At 35.9% G+C, this 25,501-nt stretch overlaps 1 protein-coding gene and 2 non-coding genes across 3 annotated transcripts in view; all 3 read left to right on the top strand.

Moving 5' to 3' along the window:
• Window positions 1–25,255, top strand: part of WDR43 (WD repeat domain 43) — a 46,203-nt gene extending 20,948 nt beyond the window's left edge. The window contains exons 7-18 of the mRNA XM_069494151.1: window positions 1,736–1,800; window positions 3,677–3,848; window positions 5,245–5,331; window positions 6,270–6,401; window positions 7,829–7,960; window positions 13,836–13,922; window positions 15,108–15,139; window positions 17,033–17,096; window positions 18,928–19,041; window positions 19,532–19,601; window positions 23,444–23,493; window positions 23,595–25,255. Coding sequence (XP_069350252.1) covers window positions 1,736–1,800; window positions 3,677–3,848; window positions 5,245–5,331; window positions 6,270–6,401; window positions 7,829–7,960; window positions 13,836–13,922; window positions 15,108–15,139; window positions 17,033–17,096; window positions 18,928–19,041; window positions 19,532–19,601; window positions 23,444–23,493; window positions 23,595–23,786 — 1,197 coding nt within the window. The 3' untranslated portion in view covers window positions 23,787–25,255. The remainder of the gene's footprint in view (window positions 1–1,735; window positions 1,801–3,676; window positions 3,849–5,244; window positions 5,332–6,269; window positions 6,402–7,828; window positions 7,961–13,835; window positions 13,923–15,107; window positions 15,140–17,032; window positions 17,097–18,927; window positions 19,042–19,531; window positions 19,602–23,443; window positions 23,494–23,594) is intronic.
• On the top strand, window positions 5,857–5,934 carry LOC138400434 (small nucleolar RNA SNORD53/SNORD92). The gene has a single exon (XR_011236318.1). It is a non-coding gene; the product is annotated as a small nucleolar RNA SNORD53/SNORD92 (small nucleolar RNA).
• Window positions 6,643–6,720, top strand: LOC138400436 (small nucleolar RNA SNORD53/SNORD92). The gene has a single exon (XR_011236319.1). It is a non-coding gene; the product is annotated as a small nucleolar RNA SNORD53/SNORD92 (small nucleolar RNA).
• Window positions 25,256–25,501: the final 246 nt, after the last annotated feature.

The following is a 25,501-nucleotide window of genomic DNA, read 5'->3' as shown; positions in this document are numbered from 1 at the left end:
AAACTGAAAAAATAAGAAACATGTTAGTATTTGTCCCCAAAACTGTTAAACACAGAGGTTGGTTTAACTTGAAGTGACTTCCTAAAAAGTTTTTCAAAGTTATTGTGTGTGTGTGTTTGTGTGATTCTTAGAGGTAGGTTCTTTAAATGCAAGTAATTTATAGACGAAAAATCACTTCCTTTGAGTAGCAAAACTTGCCCCTAGTGTATGTAGAGAATGGACTGAGTTTTTGCTTTCTCTTGTTCTGACTGTGAATTCTGCTACTTTTAGATTTAATTAAAAGTGCATCTTGGGCCGGGCATGGTGGCTCACACCTGTAATCCTAGCACTCTGGGAGGCTGAGGCGGGTGGTCATCGCTCGAGGTCAGGAGTTCAAGACCAGCCTGAGCAAGAGCAAGACCCCAGCTCTACTAAAAATAGAAAGAAATGATGTGGACAGCTAAAAATATATAGAAAAAAAAAATTAGCCTGGCATGGTGGCGCATGCTTGTAGTCCCAGCTACTCGGAAGGCTGAGGCAGTAGGATTGCTTGAGCCCAGGAGTTGGAAGTTGCTGTGAGCGAGGCTGACGCCACGGCACTCTAGCCCGGGCAACAGAGTGAGACTGTCTACAAAAAAAAAAAAAAAAAAAGTGTATCTTGGAATAATGCTGGCATTGTACTTAAAGTTATCAATGATACAATAAAGGAGGATGCAGGGCTTTTTAAAAAAATATTTTTATGTTATTAAACTGGGAATGGTGGATCAGAAAACCAAGTTCTAATTCTGGTACTTGATATAAAATTGTGGTTATAGTAATAACTTAATTCCAAAACAAAACTGTGATTATGGTATTGCAGAATATTCTGCTTATGTTACCAACCTCTGTAGACAGTTTGAGATTAGATTTGGATATCTGTCAGTAGGAGTTGTATGTGGAAGGGGGAACTGGAAAATTTGATGGGAGAGAAACAGTCTTTCCCCTGACAATGTTCGTATGCTGTTAAACCTCAAAAAGAATGAGATTTTTTTCCTCCTTCTGAGATTTTTTTATACATGAGTATAAATTTTTTAAAATCCACCATAAATTTTTTTAAATGCCTTTAAAAATTTTTAGTGTTTTCACAATGCAAAGTTACTCTTACAACATTTCATATATTTCAGTTTCTTCCAATATATTGGTTACCTCCTGAATTTGCCTATTGCATTTATAACTAGAGATAGCAATGTTTTGGAAGTGCTAAGGAGTCATTTAAGCTCTCTCCTTAAAGTTTCAGAACTTTAAAAAGTAAAGCTGTAGAGAGGCTGACAGCAAGAGTGTCATGGATAGAAGCATCAAAACTACTAGGCTACTAGAATTAACAGTAGACAGATGAGGAAGAGAGGCCATGATGGCTTAGAATCCCACTCCAGCCCCTCCAGCCACTCATGCAAAATGTCATTTTCAGCAGTCCTGACTGCTCAGACACATGGGGCATGTCAGTTCGGTGTTTACTAGCTCTGTGCTTGGTGGTAATTTTGTTCATCAGACTCTGAGGCTGCATTCTCCTTGACTTGGCCTAAGCATTTATTTTGAATCTTGATGGCAACAACACTAATTGTTATTTTGATTGAGGTAATTATTTTTAAAAGTGTTCCTGCTGTTCTGACTTTTTTTTCAGGTTATTTTAAGGGTGGCAAGAAGAGTTAAGTTTCCGTAAGTTAGATTGGGGACTGAAATATATTATCCATTGTAATCAGTTACATTTTTCTTCTAGCCTGTCAAACTAGCTGTCGTTTGCAAAGATGGTCAAGTTCATCTTTTTGAACACATATTAAATGGGTAAGTAAGAATTTTTCAAGTCAAAAATTTATTTCTCTTTCCCTGAGTTGTTACTTTGTCATATTCCACCTCATTTTTTGCATCATATTATTATTCATTTAGTTTGCTTTGAAACCATTCTTCTTTATCCATATGATTACATACATTCCCAGTGAGAACTCAAGTTTTTCAAGTCATAGGCCATTTCTTTATATATTTGTGATTATGAGAGTGAATTTTTATGATATATGCTTAGTAAATGATAAATTTATCTACTGATAAATTTCAAAACAAAGTAACTCAGTTGGAGAGATTTGCTTCTGAATTTTGGTGATGCCTTATTTCTGTTTTTGCTACTGCTTTACTTCCCCCTTGCTAGTGCTCTTGTTTGGTAGACAGGGGAGGAAGCATTGTTGATATATTGTGCAGTAGTGATAGGGCAGGGGTCAGCAAACTTTGGCTGGCAGACCAGATTCAATAGGGACCATATGTGGCCTGAAAAACATGAAATATTTACTGTCTAGCCCTTTATATAAAAAGGTTGCCAAACCGTGTCGTAACTACCTGAAACTCAACTATGTTAAACTTTAAAATGGTTTCAGCCTTTTATTATCAATTGGTATCTTTCTTTTAAAATGTTAGAATAGGACTTTATTTAGATGTAAACTAATTATGAAAGTAGTGTATATTTATTTTAAAACACTCACGATGGACAGACACTTGATTATAAAATTTGAGTCTCCATTGAGTTCTATTCATGGAGTTAACATTTTAATGTTTAAAATTTGAGGCTTTTATTTACGTAGTGAAACATGTACATGGAATGTATAATTGAGGCCCAGAAGAAGTGGGGCCCAGAAGTATGAGGACTTGGTAAGCCAGTGAAGGATTCTTAAGCAGAGTATTGATGGAATTTGATCTCAGTTTTAAGGCAGTCATTCTGTCTGACATGTTGATAATAGATATCGAGGGGTAAAGGTCAAAGCAGAGACCCCAAATCCTGGGTCTAGAGATAGTTGTGGAGTCAGGATACTAGAAAGAGTGAGTTGGAAAGATAGAAATATTGGGATGCTTAAAATTGGGATTATGGAGGGCATGTACTTATTGGGAATACATGGTAAAAGATGTCTAGGGTGTGAGAATTATGTGGCTGAAGTATGGTGAAGGGCATGATCGTTGGAGGTAGGAACTGAGAGACCAGAGTGTAGAGAATCCACGAACCTGGATGCTGGACATGGAAACCACCAAGAAAGGAATTTATTAGGAGTAGTGTTGGAAAGAATGATAGCGAGCCACTGAAACCTTTAAGAGATGTAGAGGAGTGACTTAGAGATCATTGCATGGCAGCAGGAGGCAGAAGTAGCCAGTATCTGGTGACACCAGTTTCAAAGGTTTTGGGGACAAAAGAGAGAGACTATTGTCTTGAAGTGTCAGTGAAGAACAAGGAGAATACTTAAATCATGTCTGATGCCCCTGGCACACATGGTTTGGGAGAGAAAACAGCTACAAATAGGGGGTGCTGTAGGGTGAAGCAAGAAGGAGCAGAGAGCCCTTAGAGAAGACATTGAGGGAAGAACTTTGCTGCTGGAACTCGTGGGGAGGCTTTTGGGGGTTGGGAGCAACTGGAGACGGGGCTGGCTGCAATAGGATGAAGCTCAGGGTGGTGAGAGATCATTGGGGAACTTGGGGCTTCGTCTTGGGGCCTGACAAAATGGGGCAGAGGGGCAGGTGGGTCTCAAGGCTGATTTTGGTTGGTGAGGTTTTAGGTGTTGGTGGAGAGAGGTGAAGTCTTATGCTAGAGGATTGCCACATTTTATGATTTGGTATCAACTTCAAAGAATTAGTATGAGATGTTATTTCAAATTCTCTGATCTCATTTTTTTCTCCCCGTTTCTAGATACTGCAAAAAACCTTTGTCTTCAAATTGCACAATTCAGATAGCAACACCTGGGAAAGGCAAGAAATCAACACCAAAACCCATCCCTATTCTGGCTGCTGGTTTTTGCTCGGACAAAATGTCATTGTTGATTGTATATGGCAGTTGGTTTCAGCCTGCTATTGAGCGAGTGGTACGTAGCTGCTACTTTGGAATAAAACAATTTAGTATCAACATGTCCATGGAAAAGAGTGATTTTGAAAAATGGTACATTGGTCTACTCATTGTAATATTTTAAAAGAAATCATACATGCTCCTTTAATTAAAGGATTTTTCACTGTGTGATTTAATTTGTGAGAACTCTGTATGTTTAATCAATGTAGCATATCAAAAATATTGTTTTAACACTTAAGTCAATATAAAGCATTGTTTGAGAAATTTAATAACCCTCCCTTCCCCTTTGTATTATGTTTTGGAAATCTGGTGTATATTTTACACTTACAGCACATCTCAGTTTGAACTAGCCACGTTTCAAGTGCTCAGTAGCCACATGTTCCTAGTGGCTACTAGTTGGTCAACACAGGGATGACTTCTGTTGAATTTTGCTCAGTTACACAAAATCTAAATCTTAATAATAAGACACTTAGTATTAGCACCCATTGGATTTTCTAAGTGGAAATGTAATGGCAGTGCAATGATTTGACATTTTTTACTCTAAAAGTTTCTGTGAAGACTTGTAAGTTACTATGAACATGTCCAATAGATTATTTCTTAAGCTTGTGTTTATATTACCTGCACCTAGCAAGGCCCTCAGCAAGACTGTGAGTGGAATATTATATGCCCAAGCAAGTTCTTGTTGAGTTAATTTAAAAAAAAAACTTAAAAATATTTAATGCATATGGTTTAATTTTTAAAAAGGAGAAAAGTATTAAGCTGTAAACATGACTCCTTGGCATGTGTGAATCCCTTTCTCTGGATACAGCCATTGTTGTCTGTTTGTTCTTTGTCCTTCCAGACATTGATTACTTGAGTGGGCATAAAGAATTAAACAGAACCTTAAACCTTTATTGGTACCTGTGTAGTTTGCTGCATCTGACTTGCCCGCCCTCGCTTAAATCAGGTCAGGACATAGCCTCACCTCAGAGCATTTTGTTAGTCAGCAGTGCTATCTTTGATTTGCTTGTGGAAAGGATAACAATAGAAATTGTAGGGCAGAACCGTTTACTTTCAGCACAGATTATTCCTTACAAGGATGATGAACTGATAGGTTTGTTTAAAATCTGTTACATCTTAGAAATCCGTTGGCTTTTACAAACTATAAATGTGAAAAATTCAAGCAGTTCAAAACTGAGGAAAGTAAACATTGTGCCCAGAGTCTTCATAGTTTATCCATTATCCTCAACTGCCATCAATCTGAGTGGTAATTATACCTAATAGTTTAGTGTGCAAGCCTTCCACACTTTTTAATATTTTATAAAAATGCACAAGTAGTCATTTGTTTTTCATTTTGTTTTTGTTCATAGTTGCTTTGCTTGACACTGTCTCTCTTCCCCCACCCCCCTTCTCCCCTTTTAAATATATATTCCCAGGCACCAAACTCCAGAGAACCTCATATGTGTTTAGTAAGAGATATTTCAAACTGCTGGGCCCCAAAAGTAGAAACGGCTATAACAAAGGTGAGCATGTGACAAATTTGACATTAAGGAAAAAGATCTCTTTGGGCGAATTGAATTATTATGTTTAACTGACTTTTATTTTTTTATTCTTTAATATCCTCTTTATATTCTTATCTTACACATTGTGTGGGATTATGGTTTTAGATATCAAGATTGTAAAACTTTCTTGATTTCTGTACTCTGTTTGCAGAATGAATGAGTGAATAGATGACCAGTAGTTGAAGACCTTGGATTTAGTTCTTCTCTGCCCACCATGCATGATTGTCTGGGCAAGGAAGTATGTAGGAATAAATACCAGTATCAAATTTATAAGTAAATGATTTTTATCAATCTCAGTACTTAAAAGAGCATAACTTTGTTGAGAAGAATGCTGTATTTTATTTGTAATAAAACCATGATGTGGGCTGGATTTAATACCACACACTGGCATAAAACTATCACCGTGGTGCCCTATTTTGAGTATTACTGGGTGTCTGCATGTACATATCTTATATTTGGTCTAATGAGAAAAGGGAAAGCCAAGACATGCTATGATGACATCCAAATGGTTTCGCTACTGGCTGAGTTTCAGAGATGACACCGTTCTCTTGGCTGTCTGAGCATTTCTGGCAAAGACTGAATTCTGGAGGTATTCACAAAATGTGTAACTTCACTCTTTAACATTGGTTAACTCAATGTGTCCTGTATAATCTGTAGATTTTGTTTTTCCTGGTTTTTACTCTTATGTGGTATTGCAAGCTTTAAAAGCATGAACTTTCAGGTTATCATTTAAAAACATATTTGCCAACATTCAACTAAAATTTATCTTTAATATCATGTTAATTATTTTGAGTTTTCCAATTATAGAGCCTTTTAAACACTATTTGTTTTCTCATAGACAATACATAAGGATTAAGGCATGATTTCTCTTTCACATCTCTTCTATTCCTGTGTAACAGGTGAGAACTCCAGTGATGAATTCTGAAGCAAAAGTCCTGGTGCCTGGGATTCCTGGTCATCATGCAGCTATCAAGCCTGCTCCTCCACAAACTAAGCAAGTAGAGAGCAAGAGGAAGTTAGGGGGAAATGAGGTAATGCAAAACTTTGACCATATATTTGAGTTTGAGACTTTATTTTCAATAAGCATATTGGATAGAACCAAAGTTAAATCTTTAGAAATTTATTGAGATTTCTGTTTTATTCCCACCATGATAGGTCCCCAAATTGAAGATTGTTACCTTTGTAAGACTTATATTACCTAAAGAGGGTGTTGTTTTGGCCATTTGTTAATAGTTAGCTGGGTAACATAAAATTAAATAAATAAGCCTGGACTTGCTATGATGACTTTCATTGGGTTTCGCATGTTGCTGATTTCCAGTGATGCCTCTTTTCTCTTGGCTGTCTGAGCACTCCTGGCTGACTTAGTGCCAGTTGGTCTTTAAATGTGATCGTCATTATAACTGCTTAAAACACTTAGAAAGTTCATTTTTTTCTCAATTCCCAAAACTGTCTTGTGGTTACTGTACTTGTTTGTGCAGAGTCCTCTTTTTTATCTTTCGTTCACATTCTTAGCTAAGTGGTCTATAATTTTAGCTGATTCTTCTTAGGGAAAGGTTATGTTTCTGTAGCTGATCTTAAATGTCTTTATTGGGTGTGGGGTTGGGGATAACATAGTTGTTCATAAAAATTATACCTCAGTAACAAGATATCTGAGTTTAAACGCCAACTTTCTTCAGCTTGGCCTAGATTCAACTCTTTAATTCTCCCACCCCCCTTTTTTAAAATGAAGTTTTTCATATGTTAGGATAAGCCAAATGGGCTTTAACAAAGCATATGTTTGCTTTGTTAGTCATAGAACTAGTTTATATTTTGATTTAGTTACCAAGGGCCTGACAGAGCAAGGATTGTTAGGCTTGCTTCAATCAGGGATTAGTTCTGTACAGTTGAGTTTTTTTGTATATCAAATTACGTCATGTTTATTTACACTTAAATTTTAAATATTTATCAAGGACAGGTAGTTGTATATAGCATATTCTAGCTAATAAGTCATCATTTGGAACTCACTAATAAAAAACAGGAAGACATTTTACAAATTGGGGAACATAACTGTCTTTATGCTTTTTTGATAATTGTTTCATTTTGCAGATCTGAGGTTGAAGCTAAGGGATAGTTATGGTAGGGGAAGCTTCTATGATAATAGGTCTTCTCCTGTGCTTTAGTAATCAGATGCCAGGTCCTTGTCTTTCTCAATCTTCTTATAGGAGGATTTTTGTGAATTGCATTTTCAAACCATGTGCTTCTTGTATAATTGGTTTTTTTCACTATAATCTGGAAGCTTGGATTACAGGTGTTTCCCTTGTCTACAACATTGGCATTATGGTAATGATTATTCTTTTGGAATGAGAATGAGCATATCTTGGGTTTTTCAGGGTTGAGGTGTAAATTGGCAGTGTTTTTTGTCTCCAGACTACTTTAGGCCTTGTCTGGTTAACATTAATAGATCATTTCTATTCTGTAGGTTAGCATTGAAGAACGCCTGGGAGCAATGCATATAGATACAAAAAAAGGAAAGGATGACTTTCTCCAAACGAATAGCTTTCCAGTTCTTCTTACACAGGGCTTAGAAAGTAATGATTTGGAAATGCTAAATGTAAGTATTATGGCAGTTTTTAAATAAATTAAGATGCTTAATTTTTCTTAGAAAGTGATTGACATTGCATTCATAGAGTGAATAGCCACATTTTATGAGTTTAGTCAAGCATATTATTTGGTGGCATTATACAGACAGTCACCCACCTACAAAGGGATTGCTTTGAATTATTTTGAACCTGGAATGCATTTTCTCATAGAAATGTTGTTCTGAATTATTTCGTTCACAAAAGCCTTTATAAACATAGTGTAGCTGAACTATAATTCTCAGCATTCTAGATCACAATTTATATTTTTTTCTGTAGGAAAATGCGTTCCTGAGTTTTTACTCTGGATTCCAGAAACTTATTTCCCCCTGGCCGTGAGAGGGGGCAGTGAGGTGGAACGTTGGCAATGGGTAGGAGGTTTGGGGTCAATACTCAAGAGGGTTGGGGGTTATGTTGTAAAATATTTAGAGGTAAAGTACCAGAAACTTTATATAAAGGGAGGCATTTATGATTTCTGTGTAAGTTGGTGACTGCTTGTATGAAGTTACTCAATTTAGTCCTTATTAATTCCAAAATTTGACACTGGTCTATCTAGAAAATTTAAGTGTGTGAAAAACAATTGGATTCAAGCATTGCCTGGTCAGATTAAAGCAATTTACATTTGTTAAGTACACTTATTCTTAATGACTCATAGCAGTGTTATAGTTTCAGTTAGTACAAATGTGACTTTTATCTGTAACCTATGAATAGTGTCTCTGATTTTATTTAATCTAAATGGAAATATCTTATATTTGAACCTAAGGTAATTTTGCAGAACAAGAAAGGAAACCAGTAGATCTACAAATCTAAAATTACTTTTAAAATAGCTTGTGAATATATATATTTTGGAAGGTGGATTTTAGTTTACTATGGCATAGAAACCTAGGTGAGGATTTGGTGAAAAAGAAGCAGCTATAGAAAACAGTCAACAGTGTTTGAAATGGAATGCAACTTACCTGCCCTATGCTTTGAAACCTTCCTCAGTAGGTACAAGTGAATCAGGTACCAGTTTTTTTCTTTATTATTAAGAAACATTTCAGAACATTTAGAATAGTACAGTGGACCACCATGAGCTCATTACCCAGTTTCAGAAATTATCAGCGCTAGCCAGTCTATCATTGATTCATCTGTTGTCCTACTTGCCTTCTAAGAGGTTATGGTGAAGGAAATCTCAGAAATGATCAAATATTGTATCCATAAATACATCCCTATTCAACTTAAAAACTCCTTTTCAAAAAAATAACTATAATCCATTATATACCTAAAAAATAGTAATTCTTTAAAATTATCAAGGAGTGTTAGTGTTTACATTTCCCTAATTGTCTCATAAGCTTTTTATTTTCTGTTTTTATTTTTGCTATCTTTAAAACAGGATCGCAACAGAGTCCACACTGTGTTTGGTTGATATGCCCTCCCCTCCCGTCTTGCAATTTATTTTTTGAAGAAGTTAGGTTATTTGCCCAATAGAGAGTCTTACATTCTGGATTTTGCCTACTGTGTCTCTGGTATCATTTAGCGTGTTCCTCTGTCCATAATGTTTCCTGAACAAGTTAGATTAGAAGCTTGCAAATCTAGATGTAAATCTAGTTATATCTAGAAGCTTGAAAAGATTCAGTTTAGAATCTTTTTTGGGAAGAATACTTCAAAAGTGTTAATGTATAATATTTATCAGTGTCATAGGGTTGTCGAAAGGAGAAATGAAATGCTGTTTATGAAAAGCACTTTTTAAAGTGTAAAGGTTTTTGTTTGTATTAGTATAAATTATTGGAAACTAGTTGAATGATGAAAATTTTGTGCAGGAAAAGACCTTTAAAAATGCTTAAAATAACCTCCCCCCCCTTTTTTAATTAATTAATTAATTTATTTATTTTTTGAGACAGAGTCTTGCTCTGTTGCCTGGGCTAGAGTGCCGTGGCGTCAGCCTAGCTCACAGCAACCTCAAACTCCTGGGCTCAAGCAATCCTCCTGCCTCAGCCTCCTGAGTAGCTGGGACTACAGGCATGCGCCACCATGCCCGGCTAATTTTTTCTATATATATTTTTAGTTGCCCGTATAATTTCTATTTTTAGTAGAGACGGGGTCTCACTCTTGCTCAGGCTGATCTTGAACTCCTGAGCTCAAGCAATCCACCCATAACCCCTTTTTTGAAACCAAAAAATCCCTAAAAGTAGGGAAATGTTCCCATAGTATATTACTGCAATTATACATACTGCATTCTACAAAGAAAGAGATAAGGCAAACATATATTTTTCCCCCTACAAAAAGTCTTTCCTGTTCCCAAAAGCTGCCTTATGAGGAAACATGATACATATTTAGGAGGACACTGAAAAAAGGAATGAAAGAAGAAAGTGAGCAATGACAGGGATACATCATGGGACCTTCTAAGAGGTTAAAGATGTCTGTCATAGACAACTTGACATTAAAATTAATGGCTTTTGAAACGTAGAAATGTAACCCAATGAAATAGTCTATAGCTTATGCAGAAACAAAACAAAAAAGAAACCTAGTTATTTTGTAATTCATGGCATCCAACAGAGATAAATATTTTAGAGTATGTTAAAAAATATATTTAAGTGTTTTTTAAAAGTTCCATTGTTGGTAGTACCAGAAAGCATCTAGGGTACATTTTAAAAAGATGAATACCTCTACACTGAAGATTCTAACAGTTGAGAGAAATTAACAGAGACTGAAGTAAATGGATATCTAAACCATGTTCATCAATTAGGTATTCTGCACCCTTAAGGTGAGGAATTCTCCCCAAATTAATCGGTATGTTTAGTCAATTTGCAAATAAAATTCCAATAGTCCTGTCAGCCACCTTTGTAGAAATTGACAAACTGTTCCTAAAACTATGCAAAGGATGTGGAATAAGCAAAGCAATTATAAAATAAGGAGCAAGTTGGAAGAATTACCCAACCTGATATCAAGATAAAGCTATAGTAGTCAAGATAGTTTGATATTGGTGAAAAAATAGATTAAAGGAACAAAATAAGAGTCTAGAAATAGACTATATACTATTGGGAAAAATTGGATCTCAGCTTTACTTCACACCTTACATGAAAATCAGTACAAAATAGACCACACATCTGATTATAAAACCTAAAACTACAGAACTTCTAGAAGAAAACAGGAGAATATCAATATGAACAACAGTAGGGGAATTTCTTAGATAAAAGCATAAAATGTTAAAGGAAAAATAAAGAAAAAAAAAAACAATTGGAAAAAGCAGATGGCCAGTAAACACATGTAAAAGTATTAAACATTAATTATCACAGAAATGCAAATTTAAACCACAATGAGATAATGCCACATACCCATTATAGATTGATTAAAATGAAAATGACAGTACCATCTGTTGGTGAGGATGTGGAGCAGTTGAAATCATATCTTGCTGGTGGGCATGTAAAATGGTTTAACGACTTTGCAAAACAAGTTGGCAGTTTATTAAAAATTAAGGATACACCTACCATATGATCCAGCCATCCAACTCCTAGGTATTTACCAAAAGAAAAACTCTAATAAGTTCATACCAAGACCTTTATACGAATGTTCATTGCCACTTTATTTGTAATAGCCAAAAACTGGAAGGAACTCATGTGTCCCTCAACAGATGAATGGATAAACAAATTGTTTATCTAGCAACATAAGGCATGTATTGATAGACCAGCAATGTGGATGAATCTCAAACTTATGCTATGTGAAAGAAGCCGGACAATAAGAAAATGATAATTTGTGATCCCATTTATATAAAAATTCTAGAAAATGCAGACCAGCACATAGTTCAGTGGCTGCCTGGGAATTGGGAGTAGGAGGGTTAGGATACACTGTAAAGGGGCCCAGGCAGACTTGAGGGTGACAGAATGTTTATTTTTATTCTAGTGTTTGCTTCATGGGTAAATGTGTATGTGAAACTGATCAGATAGTGCACTTAAAAGTTGTGCCATTTACCTGCACTGCAGTAAAGTTAGAAAAACCTCATCTTAAACACCATCTTCTTGGTGCAGTTACAACTATGGTTTATAGGGTTGTTTCTTTAAATACCTCCTTGACAGAAGTTAATGATGCTCACTCCTCTGTTCATTATCATTTCACTTAGTTTGGGGTAAAGTATTTTTATTGCTTATTTTAAATGTGAAAATTGTTAACCATTAGAGCCTCTGTCTTTAGTGGACATAAGAAGTATCTAAGAGGTTGTTGAAAAATTTTCTGCCCCATAGTTTGGGACAACTTCTAAATAGTTAAGCCGTGCTTTTTTTGTCTGTGATGGTTCTAGTTTATACCTCTCATCTTGGTACAATTATTAATAGCGACTCCTTTCATTCACGGAAGTATCTCAGTTTGGACAATGAATTATACCATCACTCTTTATTTAGAGCACTAGCAGATTTCACAGATCTCTTATCTTCAGTCCTCCTTTATGTCCTCAGCCCTTCATTATGTTTCTTAACCAAGCTTTTAGTGTAACTAATGGGGAACCAGAAGTTTAGGATTGTATTCCTTGATCTGAAGCATTGCCACCCTATTAGGCCTACTGGTGGTTTGGGTGAACATCTTATGAAAATTTTTTTGAAGACCTTAACAAAAGCATGTCCTATCTCAAAAAATAATTCATAGACTAGTTGATATAGAATGTTTGCTATAGCTTCTAGATCACTGGAACTTTGTGATAACTGATATTTATAATGAAGAGGTGATTTGAGGAATATTTAGTATCAAGCACCTTCTGAATTATTGTTAAAGTTATGATCAGTATATTTTGTTTTGAGTCTCGCATTCTGATTTTTTGAAAATGAAAATTGTAGGTTAATGGAGACTAAATTGGGGCATTCCATCCATCGATAATGATGTATAAAATGCTTTGATATTCTTTTGCATAAGAAACTAATTATGTGAAAGTTTTAAAATAGTACTTGGTAGATTTAGAAGGGCTTGGTGGTGTAAAGATAGTTTTACAAGCAAATAAAATCCATAGGGAATTCTGCAAAGAAATGTTAGGAACTATAAAAGTAGGCTGGAAACTAACTTTCTGTATTTTTGCCTTTCAGTATTTCTGCTGTTTTTATTCTGAGCATGATTTTTATAGTCACAACTACCACCAAAACATACATACACCATTAGGGAAGATCCTCTTGGAGTAAAGTCTTTTGAAAGAATAAATATTTAAAAGTATTTAAGAGGAAGAGGGTATCAGACCTGAAAGGACTCTAATTTCCTACTCTTTGCTTCTGTGAAGCATGTGGGGTGCGGAGAAGTTGAATGGCCTGCCCGGGAGTGTGCAGCTTCTAAGGGGCAGCACCAGGACAGATCCTGCCCTGTCTCCTTTGCTTTAACCCAGGGTGGAGACTGGGTCTTTCCCACAGATATATCCTTAAAGAGTTTTGGTTCAAGCCCACTTATTATGTGGCCTTTTGATTGGTTTAAAATTTTGTCAAGAAGTTGGCACCTAATTTAAGAAGGTTTCTTGCTTTCTAAGTGTGATTTTACTATGTTTTGCTCACTCTTAGGTGGATATAGCTCTAATTTCATAAAATGGAATCTTGGGAACATCTCTGAAATTGTATATCTGCATTTAAATATCTGTAGATGTTCTTTTGTGTTTCATATTAAAGAATTAGGAAAAAAAGAAATCTGTTCAATGAAGTAACTTTCTTGATACCTCAAGACTGCTTATCTGGTAGCCACAGATGTAATGTGACTTTCTCCATTTGGTCCCTGTAGCCTTTATTTGCTAAACTCAGTTGGTAGTTTATTGCCTTGGTCTTTTAAAAATCATTTTTATAGACAGTTTTTCCTGTAGTGTCCTTAGCTTGTGAGTGTGCTTATTTTAATAATTCTTTCATTTTCTGACAGAAAGTACTTCAAACTAGGAATTTAAACCTAATAAAGAAGACTGTGTTAAGGATGCCCCTACATGCTGTTATTCCATTGTTGCAAGAGGTAACTGACTCTTCTTTCTTTAGAGATAGGGTCATGCTCTGTTGCCCATGTGAGTGCAGTGTCGTGATTACAGCTTAGTGCAACCTTGAACTTTCAGGCTCAGGCAATTCTCCTGCCTCAGTCTCCCAAGTAACTAGGATTACAGGCATGCATCACCAAAGGCAGCTAATTTTTAAAAAGTTTTTTGTAGAGACGGGGTCTCACTGTGTTGCCAAGGCTGGTCTCAAGCTCCTGGCCTCTAGTGATCCTCCTGCCTTGGCTTCCTAAAGTTCTGGGATTACAGGTGTGAACCACTGCTCTCAGCTGTGACTGTTCTTTTCATTTAAAGGTCCTAATGCCTGAATTAAAGGAAAAATCCAGTATTTAGAGAAATGGACTTGTAATATAGAAGGAAACATGGCATTTAGAGTGTGAATGATAGATACATAAGAGGAAAGTACTTTAGGCACAAAAAGTGAAATTGATGAATTCCTGAGATAGTGAAAAGAAAAGTCATTGGCACTTTTACCTTGATCAATAGCCACTGCACTCCAACCTGGGCAACATAGCAATTCCTCATCTCTTAAATAAAAAAGTATACATAATTTCACTGGAGCTTGCCCTAGAAGAGTGGGTGCAAATTGTTAAAAATTAGGCCTAAAAATAGGCCTTTTACTGTTATTGGTAGGGGAAACCTTTTTATTTAAAACAGTGTCAATTATTAGAAAAAACTGGTCATATGTTTTTGTAATAATATCTACTTTAAAACAAAATTTGCCTAACCTTGATATTTATATGTAAATTGAGGTATAATTCACATACCATAAAGTCACCCCTTTAAAGTACACACTTTAGTGTTTTTAGTATATTTACAGATGATTGTGCATTTGTACTCCAGAAAGAAATCCTGTACACATCAGTAGTCACTCCTCACTCTCCCTTTCCCCCAGTCCTGGCAGTCACTAATCTATTTTCCATCTCAGTGGATTTGCTTATTCTGGACATTCATTCATATAAATGCTAGCCTAGATTTTTATCAGGTAATTATCTGATTGTGGGGATGTATTCATAGAATATACTGTGTTGGTTGAAAATAGGCTACTAAATGCAATAATGATTTTCTAATACATTCATTGTATTGTGAGAATTAATGGAGACTGGTTGCCTCTGAAGTGCTGTTGCTAATAGTGGTTTTCTTTCTCTTAGCTTACAAAGAGGTTGCAAGGACATCCTAATAGGTAAGATGTTTAGACAACTTAAATTGCTTTGTTTTTATAAATAGGGGTGATTGTGAAAAACAACAATATCTGACAACATGAAACTGAAATATTAGGTAGTCCCAGATTTTAACTAATAAAACTCTTTAAGTGTCATATTACCCCTTCCTTATTTTAAGTTGAATGACTCTTATTCTTAACATTTTATTACAGTTTTCTTTTCTTTTAGAAAACTCCTTTGTAGGTATTTGAGCTATATTATCAGATCATTTAAAAAATTAGTCTTATTTTGTTTTAATGATTTAGTCTTAATCATGATATGTAAAACTGTCTTTTATAGAACATGCACAACTTTTGGTAGCTGCTTAAGGTTAAACATTTAAATCTGGAAGTTGGTTTAAGATACTAAGCTTGGGCCGGGCGCGGTGGCTCACGCCTGTAATCCTAGCACTCTGGGAGGCCGAGGTGGGCGGATCGTTTGAGCTCAGGAGTTCGAGACCAGCCTGAGCAAGAGCAAGACCCCATCTCTACTAAAAATAGAAAGAAATTATATGGACAGCTAAAAATATATATAGAAAAAAAAAATTAGCCGGGCATGTTGGTGCATGCCTGTAGTCCCAGCTACTCGGGAGGCTGAGACAGGAGGATCCCTTGAGCTCAGGAGTTTGAGGTTGCTGTGAGCTAGGCTGACGCCACGGCACTCACTCTAGCCTGGGCAACAGAGTGAGACTCTGTCTCAAAAAAAAAAAAAAAAAAAAGATACTAAGCTTGTAGTATATTATCATCAGTATCTATATAGTTAACACATTGACTGCTAGGTGAGTTGTATTTAACTCAGACTAGTTTTGAGCCCAGGGTCATATGAAGCAAAACCCTGCAGTTGGTTCCTGAAAATCTTACTTGTTGATGTTCTTATTGTTACAATTAATACTGACAATTTAATTCTAATGTGGATTGTGTTGCATATAACTCACACAGAGAAAACAATAAAAAATAAATTAGAAAGGATCGTTTTTTAATAAAACACTGTGGCCCCAGGTGTAAAAATTTTTTTTTCTAGTGTGACAGTCAATGTGTTAAATATAGAGGTTTTTCTTTTCTAAATTTTTTTCGTGACAGACTGCATTAGCCTTAATTATGACTGGATTTTGTGCATTTTTGGTCTATATTTGCCTTTTAACGTTGGAGTGGAAAGCTTTGCTGTTTGTTCCAGACAGAGAATAGATTGTGAGTTCAACCTATTCTTATGTTTATCATGAACGTGAAATGCAAAATCAATTGCACTCAATTTGGGTGAAGATTACTGCCCTGACACCAGTTAATTATGAAGTAAAGCATGATTTTTATTCTTGAATTGTTTTTTTTTTGAGACAAGAGTCTTACTCTGTTGCCCTTACTCTAGAGTGCAGTGGTGTCATCATAGCTCACTGCAGCCTCGAACTCTTGGGCTCAAGTGGTCCTCTTGCCTCAGCCTCCCGAGTAGCTGGGACTACAGGCGCGTGCCACTATGCCTGGCTAATTTTTCTATTTTTAGTAGAGATTGGGACTGACTCTTAGGCTGGTCTCAGAACTCCTGAGCTCAAGCAATGGTCCTGCCTTGGCCTCCCAGAGTGCTAGGATTGCAGGCGTGAGCCACCTAACCCGACTCCTTGAATTGTTTTGAAGGAGTTTTTGTCCTGTTTTCTGATGTGTACCCACTTCCCTCCTTAGTATGTTACACAGATTTTAGATTCAGTAAAAGAATGAAAGGACTGTGGTATTCATGGTGATTTATTTATTATAGTCATCTTCACAGAGCACAATTTATAGATGATCTGTCGCCTATATGGGTTTGTCTAATTTTGTGCCTCAGTTGTATTTAATTCTGAATTTGTGAACATTAGTTTACTTGGCTTTTTCTCTTTTTTTTTTCAGTGCTGTTTTAATGGTTCAGTGGCTAAAATGTGTGCTAACGGTTCATGCCTCATACCTGTCCACAGTGAGTCTTTTTAGCTACAGTTGCTGAATATAAATAGTTTGGCTTTGATAAGGATTATAAACTTTGATAAGGATGGCTGATCAAAAATCCTTTCTCCGTCTGTCAACCAATAGATGCTTTCTTTAGAGATTTTGTTTTCCCCAGGTGCAATGATGTGAGCCCTTTCATGATGTCACTGGTCTCCCCCCCGCCCCTGATTTAAAAGTAATATATAGAGAACTTTGAAAAATAAAGGGGAAAAATTATATATTGATGTATTCACAATCAAACCTCAGCAAAATTGTCTTTTTATCGTATGTATCCTTCCCTCCCTTTTAAAAAACTTAGAAGGTTTGTAAAGTTTTTATATATGCTAACATGTCTGCCATGCCTTGTTCTAGGAGGATAAAAGGTAGTTTATGATAAAAATGGCAGAAAGTAAATATTTACTACCTGACAGTTTGTTGGAGCCACTGTCAGCTCTTACTATCTATGTAAGAAGGGAGGGAGCAAATCTTAAAGCAACACCAGAAAAGAAGCTTTTATATTCATAATGCAAGTTGGGTTCTTTGTGACATCATTACATCAGTTACATTTTAAGCTAGAAGTAAAATTAAACAGTTTTTTCTTTTATATGATTATGCAGCACTTTATAAGTTTTCTTAAAAGATTTTAGTGGGTATTTGAAAAAATTCCTTAATTGTTTAAACTGTAGCTCCTCTGGTCTTAACAAACTTTCACCCAACTCCTACCTGGGGTCTGTTCTTTGTTCTCTGTCTCAGGCTCCTTTTGCTTTCAGTGGTTTGAAATGGTGAAAACTATTGATTAACCTGCTTTGAGGTCAACAGTTTTTTCTTAGTGGGAAGAACTCTGCTAAGATGCTAGAACGGGGAAGAGAAAAACAACATTAAGCATGGGTGTTGGGTCTCCCAGCCTGCATGAGTCTTGGGAGGTGAACTAGGACAGTGGTGAGAGGAGTGTCTGAGTGGCTTGGTGATTGGCATGAAACGATCATAGCAGTTGTTGGCGTCTTGGGATCTTCTTGGAGCTCATGGGTACACATGAAGGGGAGATGATAAAATGAAATGCATCACAGTCATATTAGAACTTGTTTATTCTTTTTTTTTTTTTTGTCGATCTGCTGTGTAAAGTTTTTAACGTTTGACTGAAATACTCTTATTTATGCCAGTGTCACAAATAGGAGGGCTGGAAAAGGCTAATGAAAGGGCAAAGAGTGGGGTCCCTTTTTCTCTAGCTCTAGAGGGACAAATCAGAGAATTTCCTGCTTTCATTTCTTAAGCATGGTTCAGAGAATTCATTAATAGGGAGTATGTTTAAAATGCTATAAGATCAGCTTTGTACTCTATCACCCTGTCTTGCTGGTCTCTGGGAGCTGGGAAAAGCTTTCTCCTGCTCCTTGGCCTTATGGTAAGGGCAGATAATGTGCTTCATCAGAGGGTAAGAGTCAGAGGAAAGCCCTGTTTAGCCTGGAGATGTATTACGGGTATTTTTTTTTAAATTTAGTGTCTACTTTATGCTGACCTTATCTGAAATACTTTGATCAATACAGAGAAGTCCTACCCTACAGTTTGTCCTGCTTTGGAGTTTCTCTCTCCTGATTAGGTATCATTTTTATAAAGCTATTGTTTTTTCCTGTTATGACATTGAGGGCCTTCTGTGAAAATTTGCGATGTTGCTAGGCTTTGTCACAAGCAGCGGTTGCCACTGGAAGTACTTGTGTGCAGATGCTTGTGGTGCAGTGGCTAAGTACCAAGGCACCACTGAGCATGATTTGTATGTTTGTCATCTCTATAATGTGATAATAGTATCAAACTGTCATCATTTTTTCTAGTTACCTGACTTGATACCCCAGCTGGGGACACTGTACCAGTTAATGGAAAGTAGAGTCAAGACTTTTCAGAAACTCTCACACCTTCATGGAAAGCTTATTCTTCTAATTACACAAGTGAGTAGGTCAAATTGTTTTGGGCTAAAACTTTTGGCTGTGATAGGAATGGAGAGAAAGAATAAGGCTCGTTTAGCTGAACTTTTGAGAGCTCCCTATTTTAGTAAAAAGTCCTGTCTTTCACTTGGAAATATTATCTGTTTGATAGGAAGAGTTCAGTTGTGCCTGTTTCAACTTTTACTGAAACTTTTTTTACCATTATATTTCAATTGTTAATACAGTTAACAAATTAAAGAATATTTATACAGTTAAAATTTTGGCACAGAAAGATATTCCAATCACCTCATAGGGTTTTCAACTTTTACAGAGTAATTTTTTTCTTCTTGAAGAATCTTTTTGCCTTGTATTTGATCCACATTGTATTAAAGTCATTTATTATAGTGGTGGAAGGATGAGTCAGCTGATGGTGGGGAAGGTTGGGTGTGGTGGTGGTTGTGGTACTTGGGATGTGCTTATACTCTTCTTTAGAGTGTACTTTATTCTCTTTCAGGTTACAGCATCAGAGAAAACAAAGGGAATGACTTCTCCTGAACAGAAGGCAAAGTTGGTGTATGAAGAAGGTAAAGGTTGGGGGGTAGAGTCTAGAATTGGAACATTTTTTTTTTTGGTGACTCAGTTCTGTCATCTTTGCAAAAGTATCAGTGTAAGTTCTTGCTTTGGCATACCTCCTGTAATAAAATGGGAAAGTGTGTGGCAAAAATAGGCAAAAAGCTGTGATAAATAAGAAAAAGCCACAAGTATGTAACAAAATAGGGCATTAGGTATGGAAGAGATTTAAATAAAAGAACACTATGAACATGAACTTACTTTATGCTAATACATTTCAAAATCTAGGTGATATAGGTACTTTTTAAGGAAATTTCTGTGACCAAAGTTGACATGAAAAGAAATAAACTTGAAAAAGGCAATAGCTCTAAAATTGATCACAAGATACCACACCCAGAGATTTTGCAGGTGGTTTTATCAGGTTTTCAAGGAACTAGTCAGTTTTGTCATTTATAAACAATTTAGGCATATTATGAGTTAGTATAATTTTATTAACAAAACCAGACAAAGATAGTCAAAAACAGAACATTTTAGACCATTCTTAAATATCCTAAGTAGCATGTCGATTATAGAAGTATTTAGTATTAAGACTTAAAAAGCTAAAGTGCAAGAATAGACAGACCAATAGATTGGCCTAGTTACCCCCTGAAAACCCATAGCTCTGTGGAATCTTGGTATGTTATTAGTAACATTGATCGTGTGTTTTATATCAATGTAGAAAAGAGCCCGTTCAGTGAATTGCTAGAAAAACTCACAATTCATATGGAACAAAGTATTTTACCTGTATCACATTACACATCACTTTTCTCTTTACACTTTAGTATATTAAAGGAACTTTCTTTTTTTGAGACAGAGTCTCACTCTGTTGCCTGGGCTAGAGTGCCGTGGCGTCAGCCTAGCTCACAGCAACCTCAAACTCCTGGGATCAAGCAATCCTACTGCCTCAGCCTCCTGAGTAGCTGGGACTACAGGCATGCACTACCATGTCTGGCTAATTTTTTCTATGTATATATTTAGTTGTCCAGATAATTTCTTTCTATTTTTTTTAAGTGGAGACAGGGTCTCACTCTTGCTCAGGCTAGTCTCGAACTCCTGAGCTCAAACAATCCGCCTGCCCCGGTCTCCCAGAGTGCTAGGATTACAGGCGTGAGCCACCATGCCCAGCCAAAGGAACATTTTCTTATTAGAGGAAAATAACAGTAAAATGAACATAGGATATACAGATGATTTTCTGGGAGGTGGAACAAATGACTAACAAGAACAACTTTAGAAAATGCAGATTAAAACCTCAGTGAAATAATATCTTGTATTGTGATAAATTTGAAAAACTGAAAATAGGTATTGGGAAAGATTTGTAGTAATGGAAACTTACGCTGTGGTGGGAGTATATGTACATTCTTTTTACAGAACAACTTTATAATCTTAGATAAAGTTGAAAATTTACATATCCTTCCATTTGCCAGGGGTATTTCCAGGAGTGTACTCTAATGACTGGCACTTACTGAAGTGTGGCCAGAGCACCTGTGGGCATCCCCATGACCCTTTCAGAGGTCCACGATGTTCTCCATTTTTCAATCAGTCATCCCTGTGAGGCTGGATTTTCTTCCTATAGTTCAAGTAAATCAACATATCCAAAATATAGAATGTAGAAGCAAATATGAGAAGTACGTAAAACAGTGCCACTCAGTAATTTTGTTTGGGGCATGGGAGAAGTATCGTTTTTCATTAAAACATGTTATTTGTATTAACATGTAATGGGTTGGCATTTGTAAATGAATTAAATATTTTTAAATTAAAAAATTTTTATTTTTAAAGTGATAAATACTGATGGACTTTCCCCACATAAACAGAAGCTTTTGGGGCCCTCAATTTTTTAAAAGTGTAAAACGGTTTTAAGAATAAAAAGCTCAAGAACATGGTTTAAAATGTATATGCAAGGAGAATTGTGTAAGTGTGTTCTTGCAGTCTTGTTCATAATTTAAAAGATTACTTATAAACAACATAATCCTTCATTAGTGGGAGCAGTATTTATGATGATTTATTCCTTCAGCATAACACTATATTAGTGAGAGTGCATGAAGTAGAGATAGAAGTCATCAACATTGATAAATATGATTACAAAATCAAGTCACAAAACGATATCTTCTGTATGGTATCATATAATTGTATAGGTGTGTATACACATTTAAAACATTTGAAAACCCACAAAACAATAGTATAGTAGTTCCCCCTTATCTGTGGAGGATGCCAAGACCCCCAGTGGGTGCTTGTAACCCTAGATAATACTGAACCCTAGATAATGTACTGTGATTTTTCCTATACATACATACCTGTGATAAAGTTTAATTTCTAAATTAGGCACAGCAAGAGATTAACAGCCATAACTAACAATTAAGTTATTGGTAAAGTATTATTAAGGGTGACTTGAGCACAAGCACTGTGATATTACATCAGTTAATGTGATCACTGAGATGGCTACTAAGCAACTAGTGGGTGGGTAGTGTAGACAGCTCAGAGATACTGGACAAAGCGGGGATGATCACATGCATGGTGTGAGATTTCATCTTGCTACTCAAAACGGTGTGCAATTTAAAATGTATGATGCCTTGGTTTTTGAAATTTTCCATTTAATATTTTCAGACTGCAGTTGAAGGCATGGAAGGTGAAAACACATAAGGAGGACTATTGTATATGTTTTTCATGAATATGTACATGTGTAATTCATGGGTACATATGTGCATAATAATTGTTTAACAGCATACAGGGGAATGATAAATTCAGGATAGTGGTTTCTTTTAGGGAATGGGCTCGGGGACATGGGCATGAAGGGACTTCATCTGTATATGATGATTTATTAAGAAAAAGTACCTATAGAAAGAAAGTTAGAATATCTTAAAAAAATAGGAACACTATGTTATAATATTGGCACACCCACAACATTAATTCCTTAGTTTTATCCAGTGCCCAATTCACCATCATCTTTCCCCAGTTATCCCTAAAATGTCCTTTAAAGCTGGTTTGGTCAAACTAGGATGTAGTCTTGGATCATGGTGTTGAATCTGGTTGCTGTATTTCTAAGGTCTCTTCAGTCTGTAAGAACCCCCCCTTTCATGATATGGACTTGCTGAAGAGACCAGGCAGTTTATTCCTTACATGCCCCACCTTGTGGTTATGGATTTGCTTCTTTTTGGTTTCATTTTGTTTGTTCCTCTAAACTCTATAATTCCTTTAAACTGAATGTGAGGTCTAAAGGATTGATTATATTTTAAGTCATATGTTTTTGTAGGGGTTGCAGTAATGCTGATGTGTTTTCACATTGCGTCACGCCAAGAGCCATATTGTGCTTGTTCTTCCATTAATGATGCTAAGATTGCTGACAGCCTTTTCCTCTCCATTGTAAAATGTATTTCCCATAGTGCTTAGAAAATAATCTGTTACCTTTTTTTTTTTTTTGACATTTGAATGTTTTGTTCCTCACAACCATACATCTAATATATCAATTACTAATGTTTCTGTAATTGGTACTTTCACTGAGGCTTAAAAGCAATGCTAATTCTTCATTTCTTCTACATATATAAGCCAGCTTTTTAATGTAGATTTTGTCCTTGTCAACTGGTACGGTTTGGTAGCCCAGAAATAGCTTAGTATTTTAAGATGGTATAAGTGTTTTGGTTACTTAGTCTGCCCCAATGAGATCTTGATGCAGGGAAGAATATTAACTTAATGTTATGTCTTGGATGGATGTTCGCTGAATATATTTCTAAAAGTAAATTCAGGAATCTGGTTATGTTTAGTTTCCAGAGCTACGCTCTCTGCTTTGTTCACAAAATTAAGGCTGAGTGTTTTCTCCCTACAGAATCTTCTGAAGAGGAGTCTGACGATGAAATAGCAGATAAGGATTCTGATGTGAGTGATCTGTTTCCTAGTACATAGTCAGCCTTTATGTCCTCATAGTCTGTAAGACTGAGGCTTTCATAAATGCTTTCCTTGCTTGATATTTCTACTAGGATAATTGGGATGAAGATGAAGAAGAAAAAGAAAGTGAAAAAGAGGAGGAAGTTGATGAAGAGAATGAAGAGGAAGATGAAGATGCTGAAGAAAAAGATGAAGAAAATGGTGAGGACAGAGAGGTGGCAAGTGAAAAAGAATTAAATGGAGATTCCGATTTAGATCCTGAAAATGAAAGTGAAGAAGAATGAAGACAGGAAAGCAAGCCAGTCAAACTGCATAAACTCTGGCTCACCCTGACCAATGGTGCCGAGTTCTCCTGGGGAGGGTTATCTCTGTGCCAGGATGCCGAGGACCGCTGTACATTTCCAAATTCACGGCGGTGGTTCCCACGCCACCTTGCTGTCCTGAGCGCCCCAGACTTAACTGTGTAAATAAGAGTGTTTCATTCAAATGTTAATAAACTTTACACAGTAAATAGACACATTTTCTGCAATGTACTGACATGAGTGTCCAATATATGGTATATTTTTATAATATAAATATCTTGGTATGATTGGTTATATCGAGAATTGACTTATAAGAAGATAAAGACCTTTCCCATAGGGTTGAAGAACTGGACTGTTGTGAAGGAGTCAGCTCTTATCTCAGGTTGGTATCTTTCATCAAATCCAGATACAAAGCAGCAGCACTAGTGAAGATTTTCTTAATTTGGTACATTTAATTTGGTACATTTTCATAAAATATGATGGGATCACTAAAAACTGGAGTGAAAATAATTGTGATTTAAAAAAAAAAAAATCACCATTATCCCTAGCTTGTCTTTTAACCGTGGTAATCTGACTTGACTCAGATTGAATATTTGGAGTGCTTCCCCAAAATAACCACTTATTTTTTAAGCTGTTATGTGAAATATTTTTTTAAAACAAAACAAAAAAAATTATGGCAATTAAAAAACTAAAGAGTTAGCCATATTAAGGATTTTTCTTGACTGAAGATTGCCTGTAAAGAATCAGTGTATAGATTTAGAAGTGCTCATTACCTGCAACTTTTTAAAAAATTCAGTTATAGCTGCTTTTGAAGAGGTTTTCATTTTTATTTAAATTACTAATGGATCAGAGAACAATTGTTTATTTTTTCTCTTTGGTTTTAGATATTAATGATAACCTTGTTGGAATTTTTTTCCAAAGAAAATATTTTTATAATTCAATAATTTAATGTTTTCCTTCCTTCTCATTACCTACTCTTGGCAGTGTTAGGGTATCTGTTTACCTTTAAAATAATAAGTCTGACTCAAGATTTTTTATGTATGCATAAATAAGAATTTTGGTGCACTATAAAAAAAGCCTTTTCAAATAATCAGTAAAACTTCTTTTTTTTTTTTAAAAAGAATGAGCCAGTATTTGCTTAGTGCTCACTAGGGGTCATGCAGATGGAAGCTCACCTCTAAGGAAGAGCTGAGCAAATGGATTTACTGTTTCCCACCTGTGCATATGTAAAACAGAACCATTGTCTCTGAGGATCTTTTTAATTTCAGTGGCAGAACTGAGATTTCTGTGTTCAACTGATAGAGCTGGAGCCATATTATAAACATCTTGGGAAAACAAGTTTGAGTCAGCTACTGGTGTAATGTACAGTTATATTTGTCTATAAATGGAGCTGTTTATGGCAATTTAATACCATTCTCTTTGTAAAGTGAATAAATATTCATCTTTACCCAGCTTGTCTTGTGGTGGTATATGTAGAGGAATATAGACACGTTTGGGCTTGTGGTGTGAAGGTTTTTAAAAAGTGATTTTACCCGACTGTTATTAGTAGGTAAATGCTTTCAAGGGCTTGTTGGATAGCCTAGAATTTGTAACAAAGTGAAAGAACCAAGAATTTTGTGTTAGTGTAGGGTTGGTTATAGCTGGCTGTTTCTTCACAGGTTCCCACTTGGTTGGGTTGTGACAGTAAAGAAAGGCAT

Source organism: Eulemur rufifrons, chromosome 19 (assembly GCF_041146395.1).
Source record: "Eulemur rufifrons isolate Redbay chromosome 19, OSU_ERuf_1, whole genome shotgun sequence".
In the NCBI taxonomy this organism is placed as follows: domain Eukaryota; kingdom Metazoa; phylum Chordata; class Mammalia; order Primates; family Lemuridae; genus Eulemur; species Eulemur rufifrons.
This window is presented reverse-complemented; position numbering and strand designations above follow the sequence as displayed.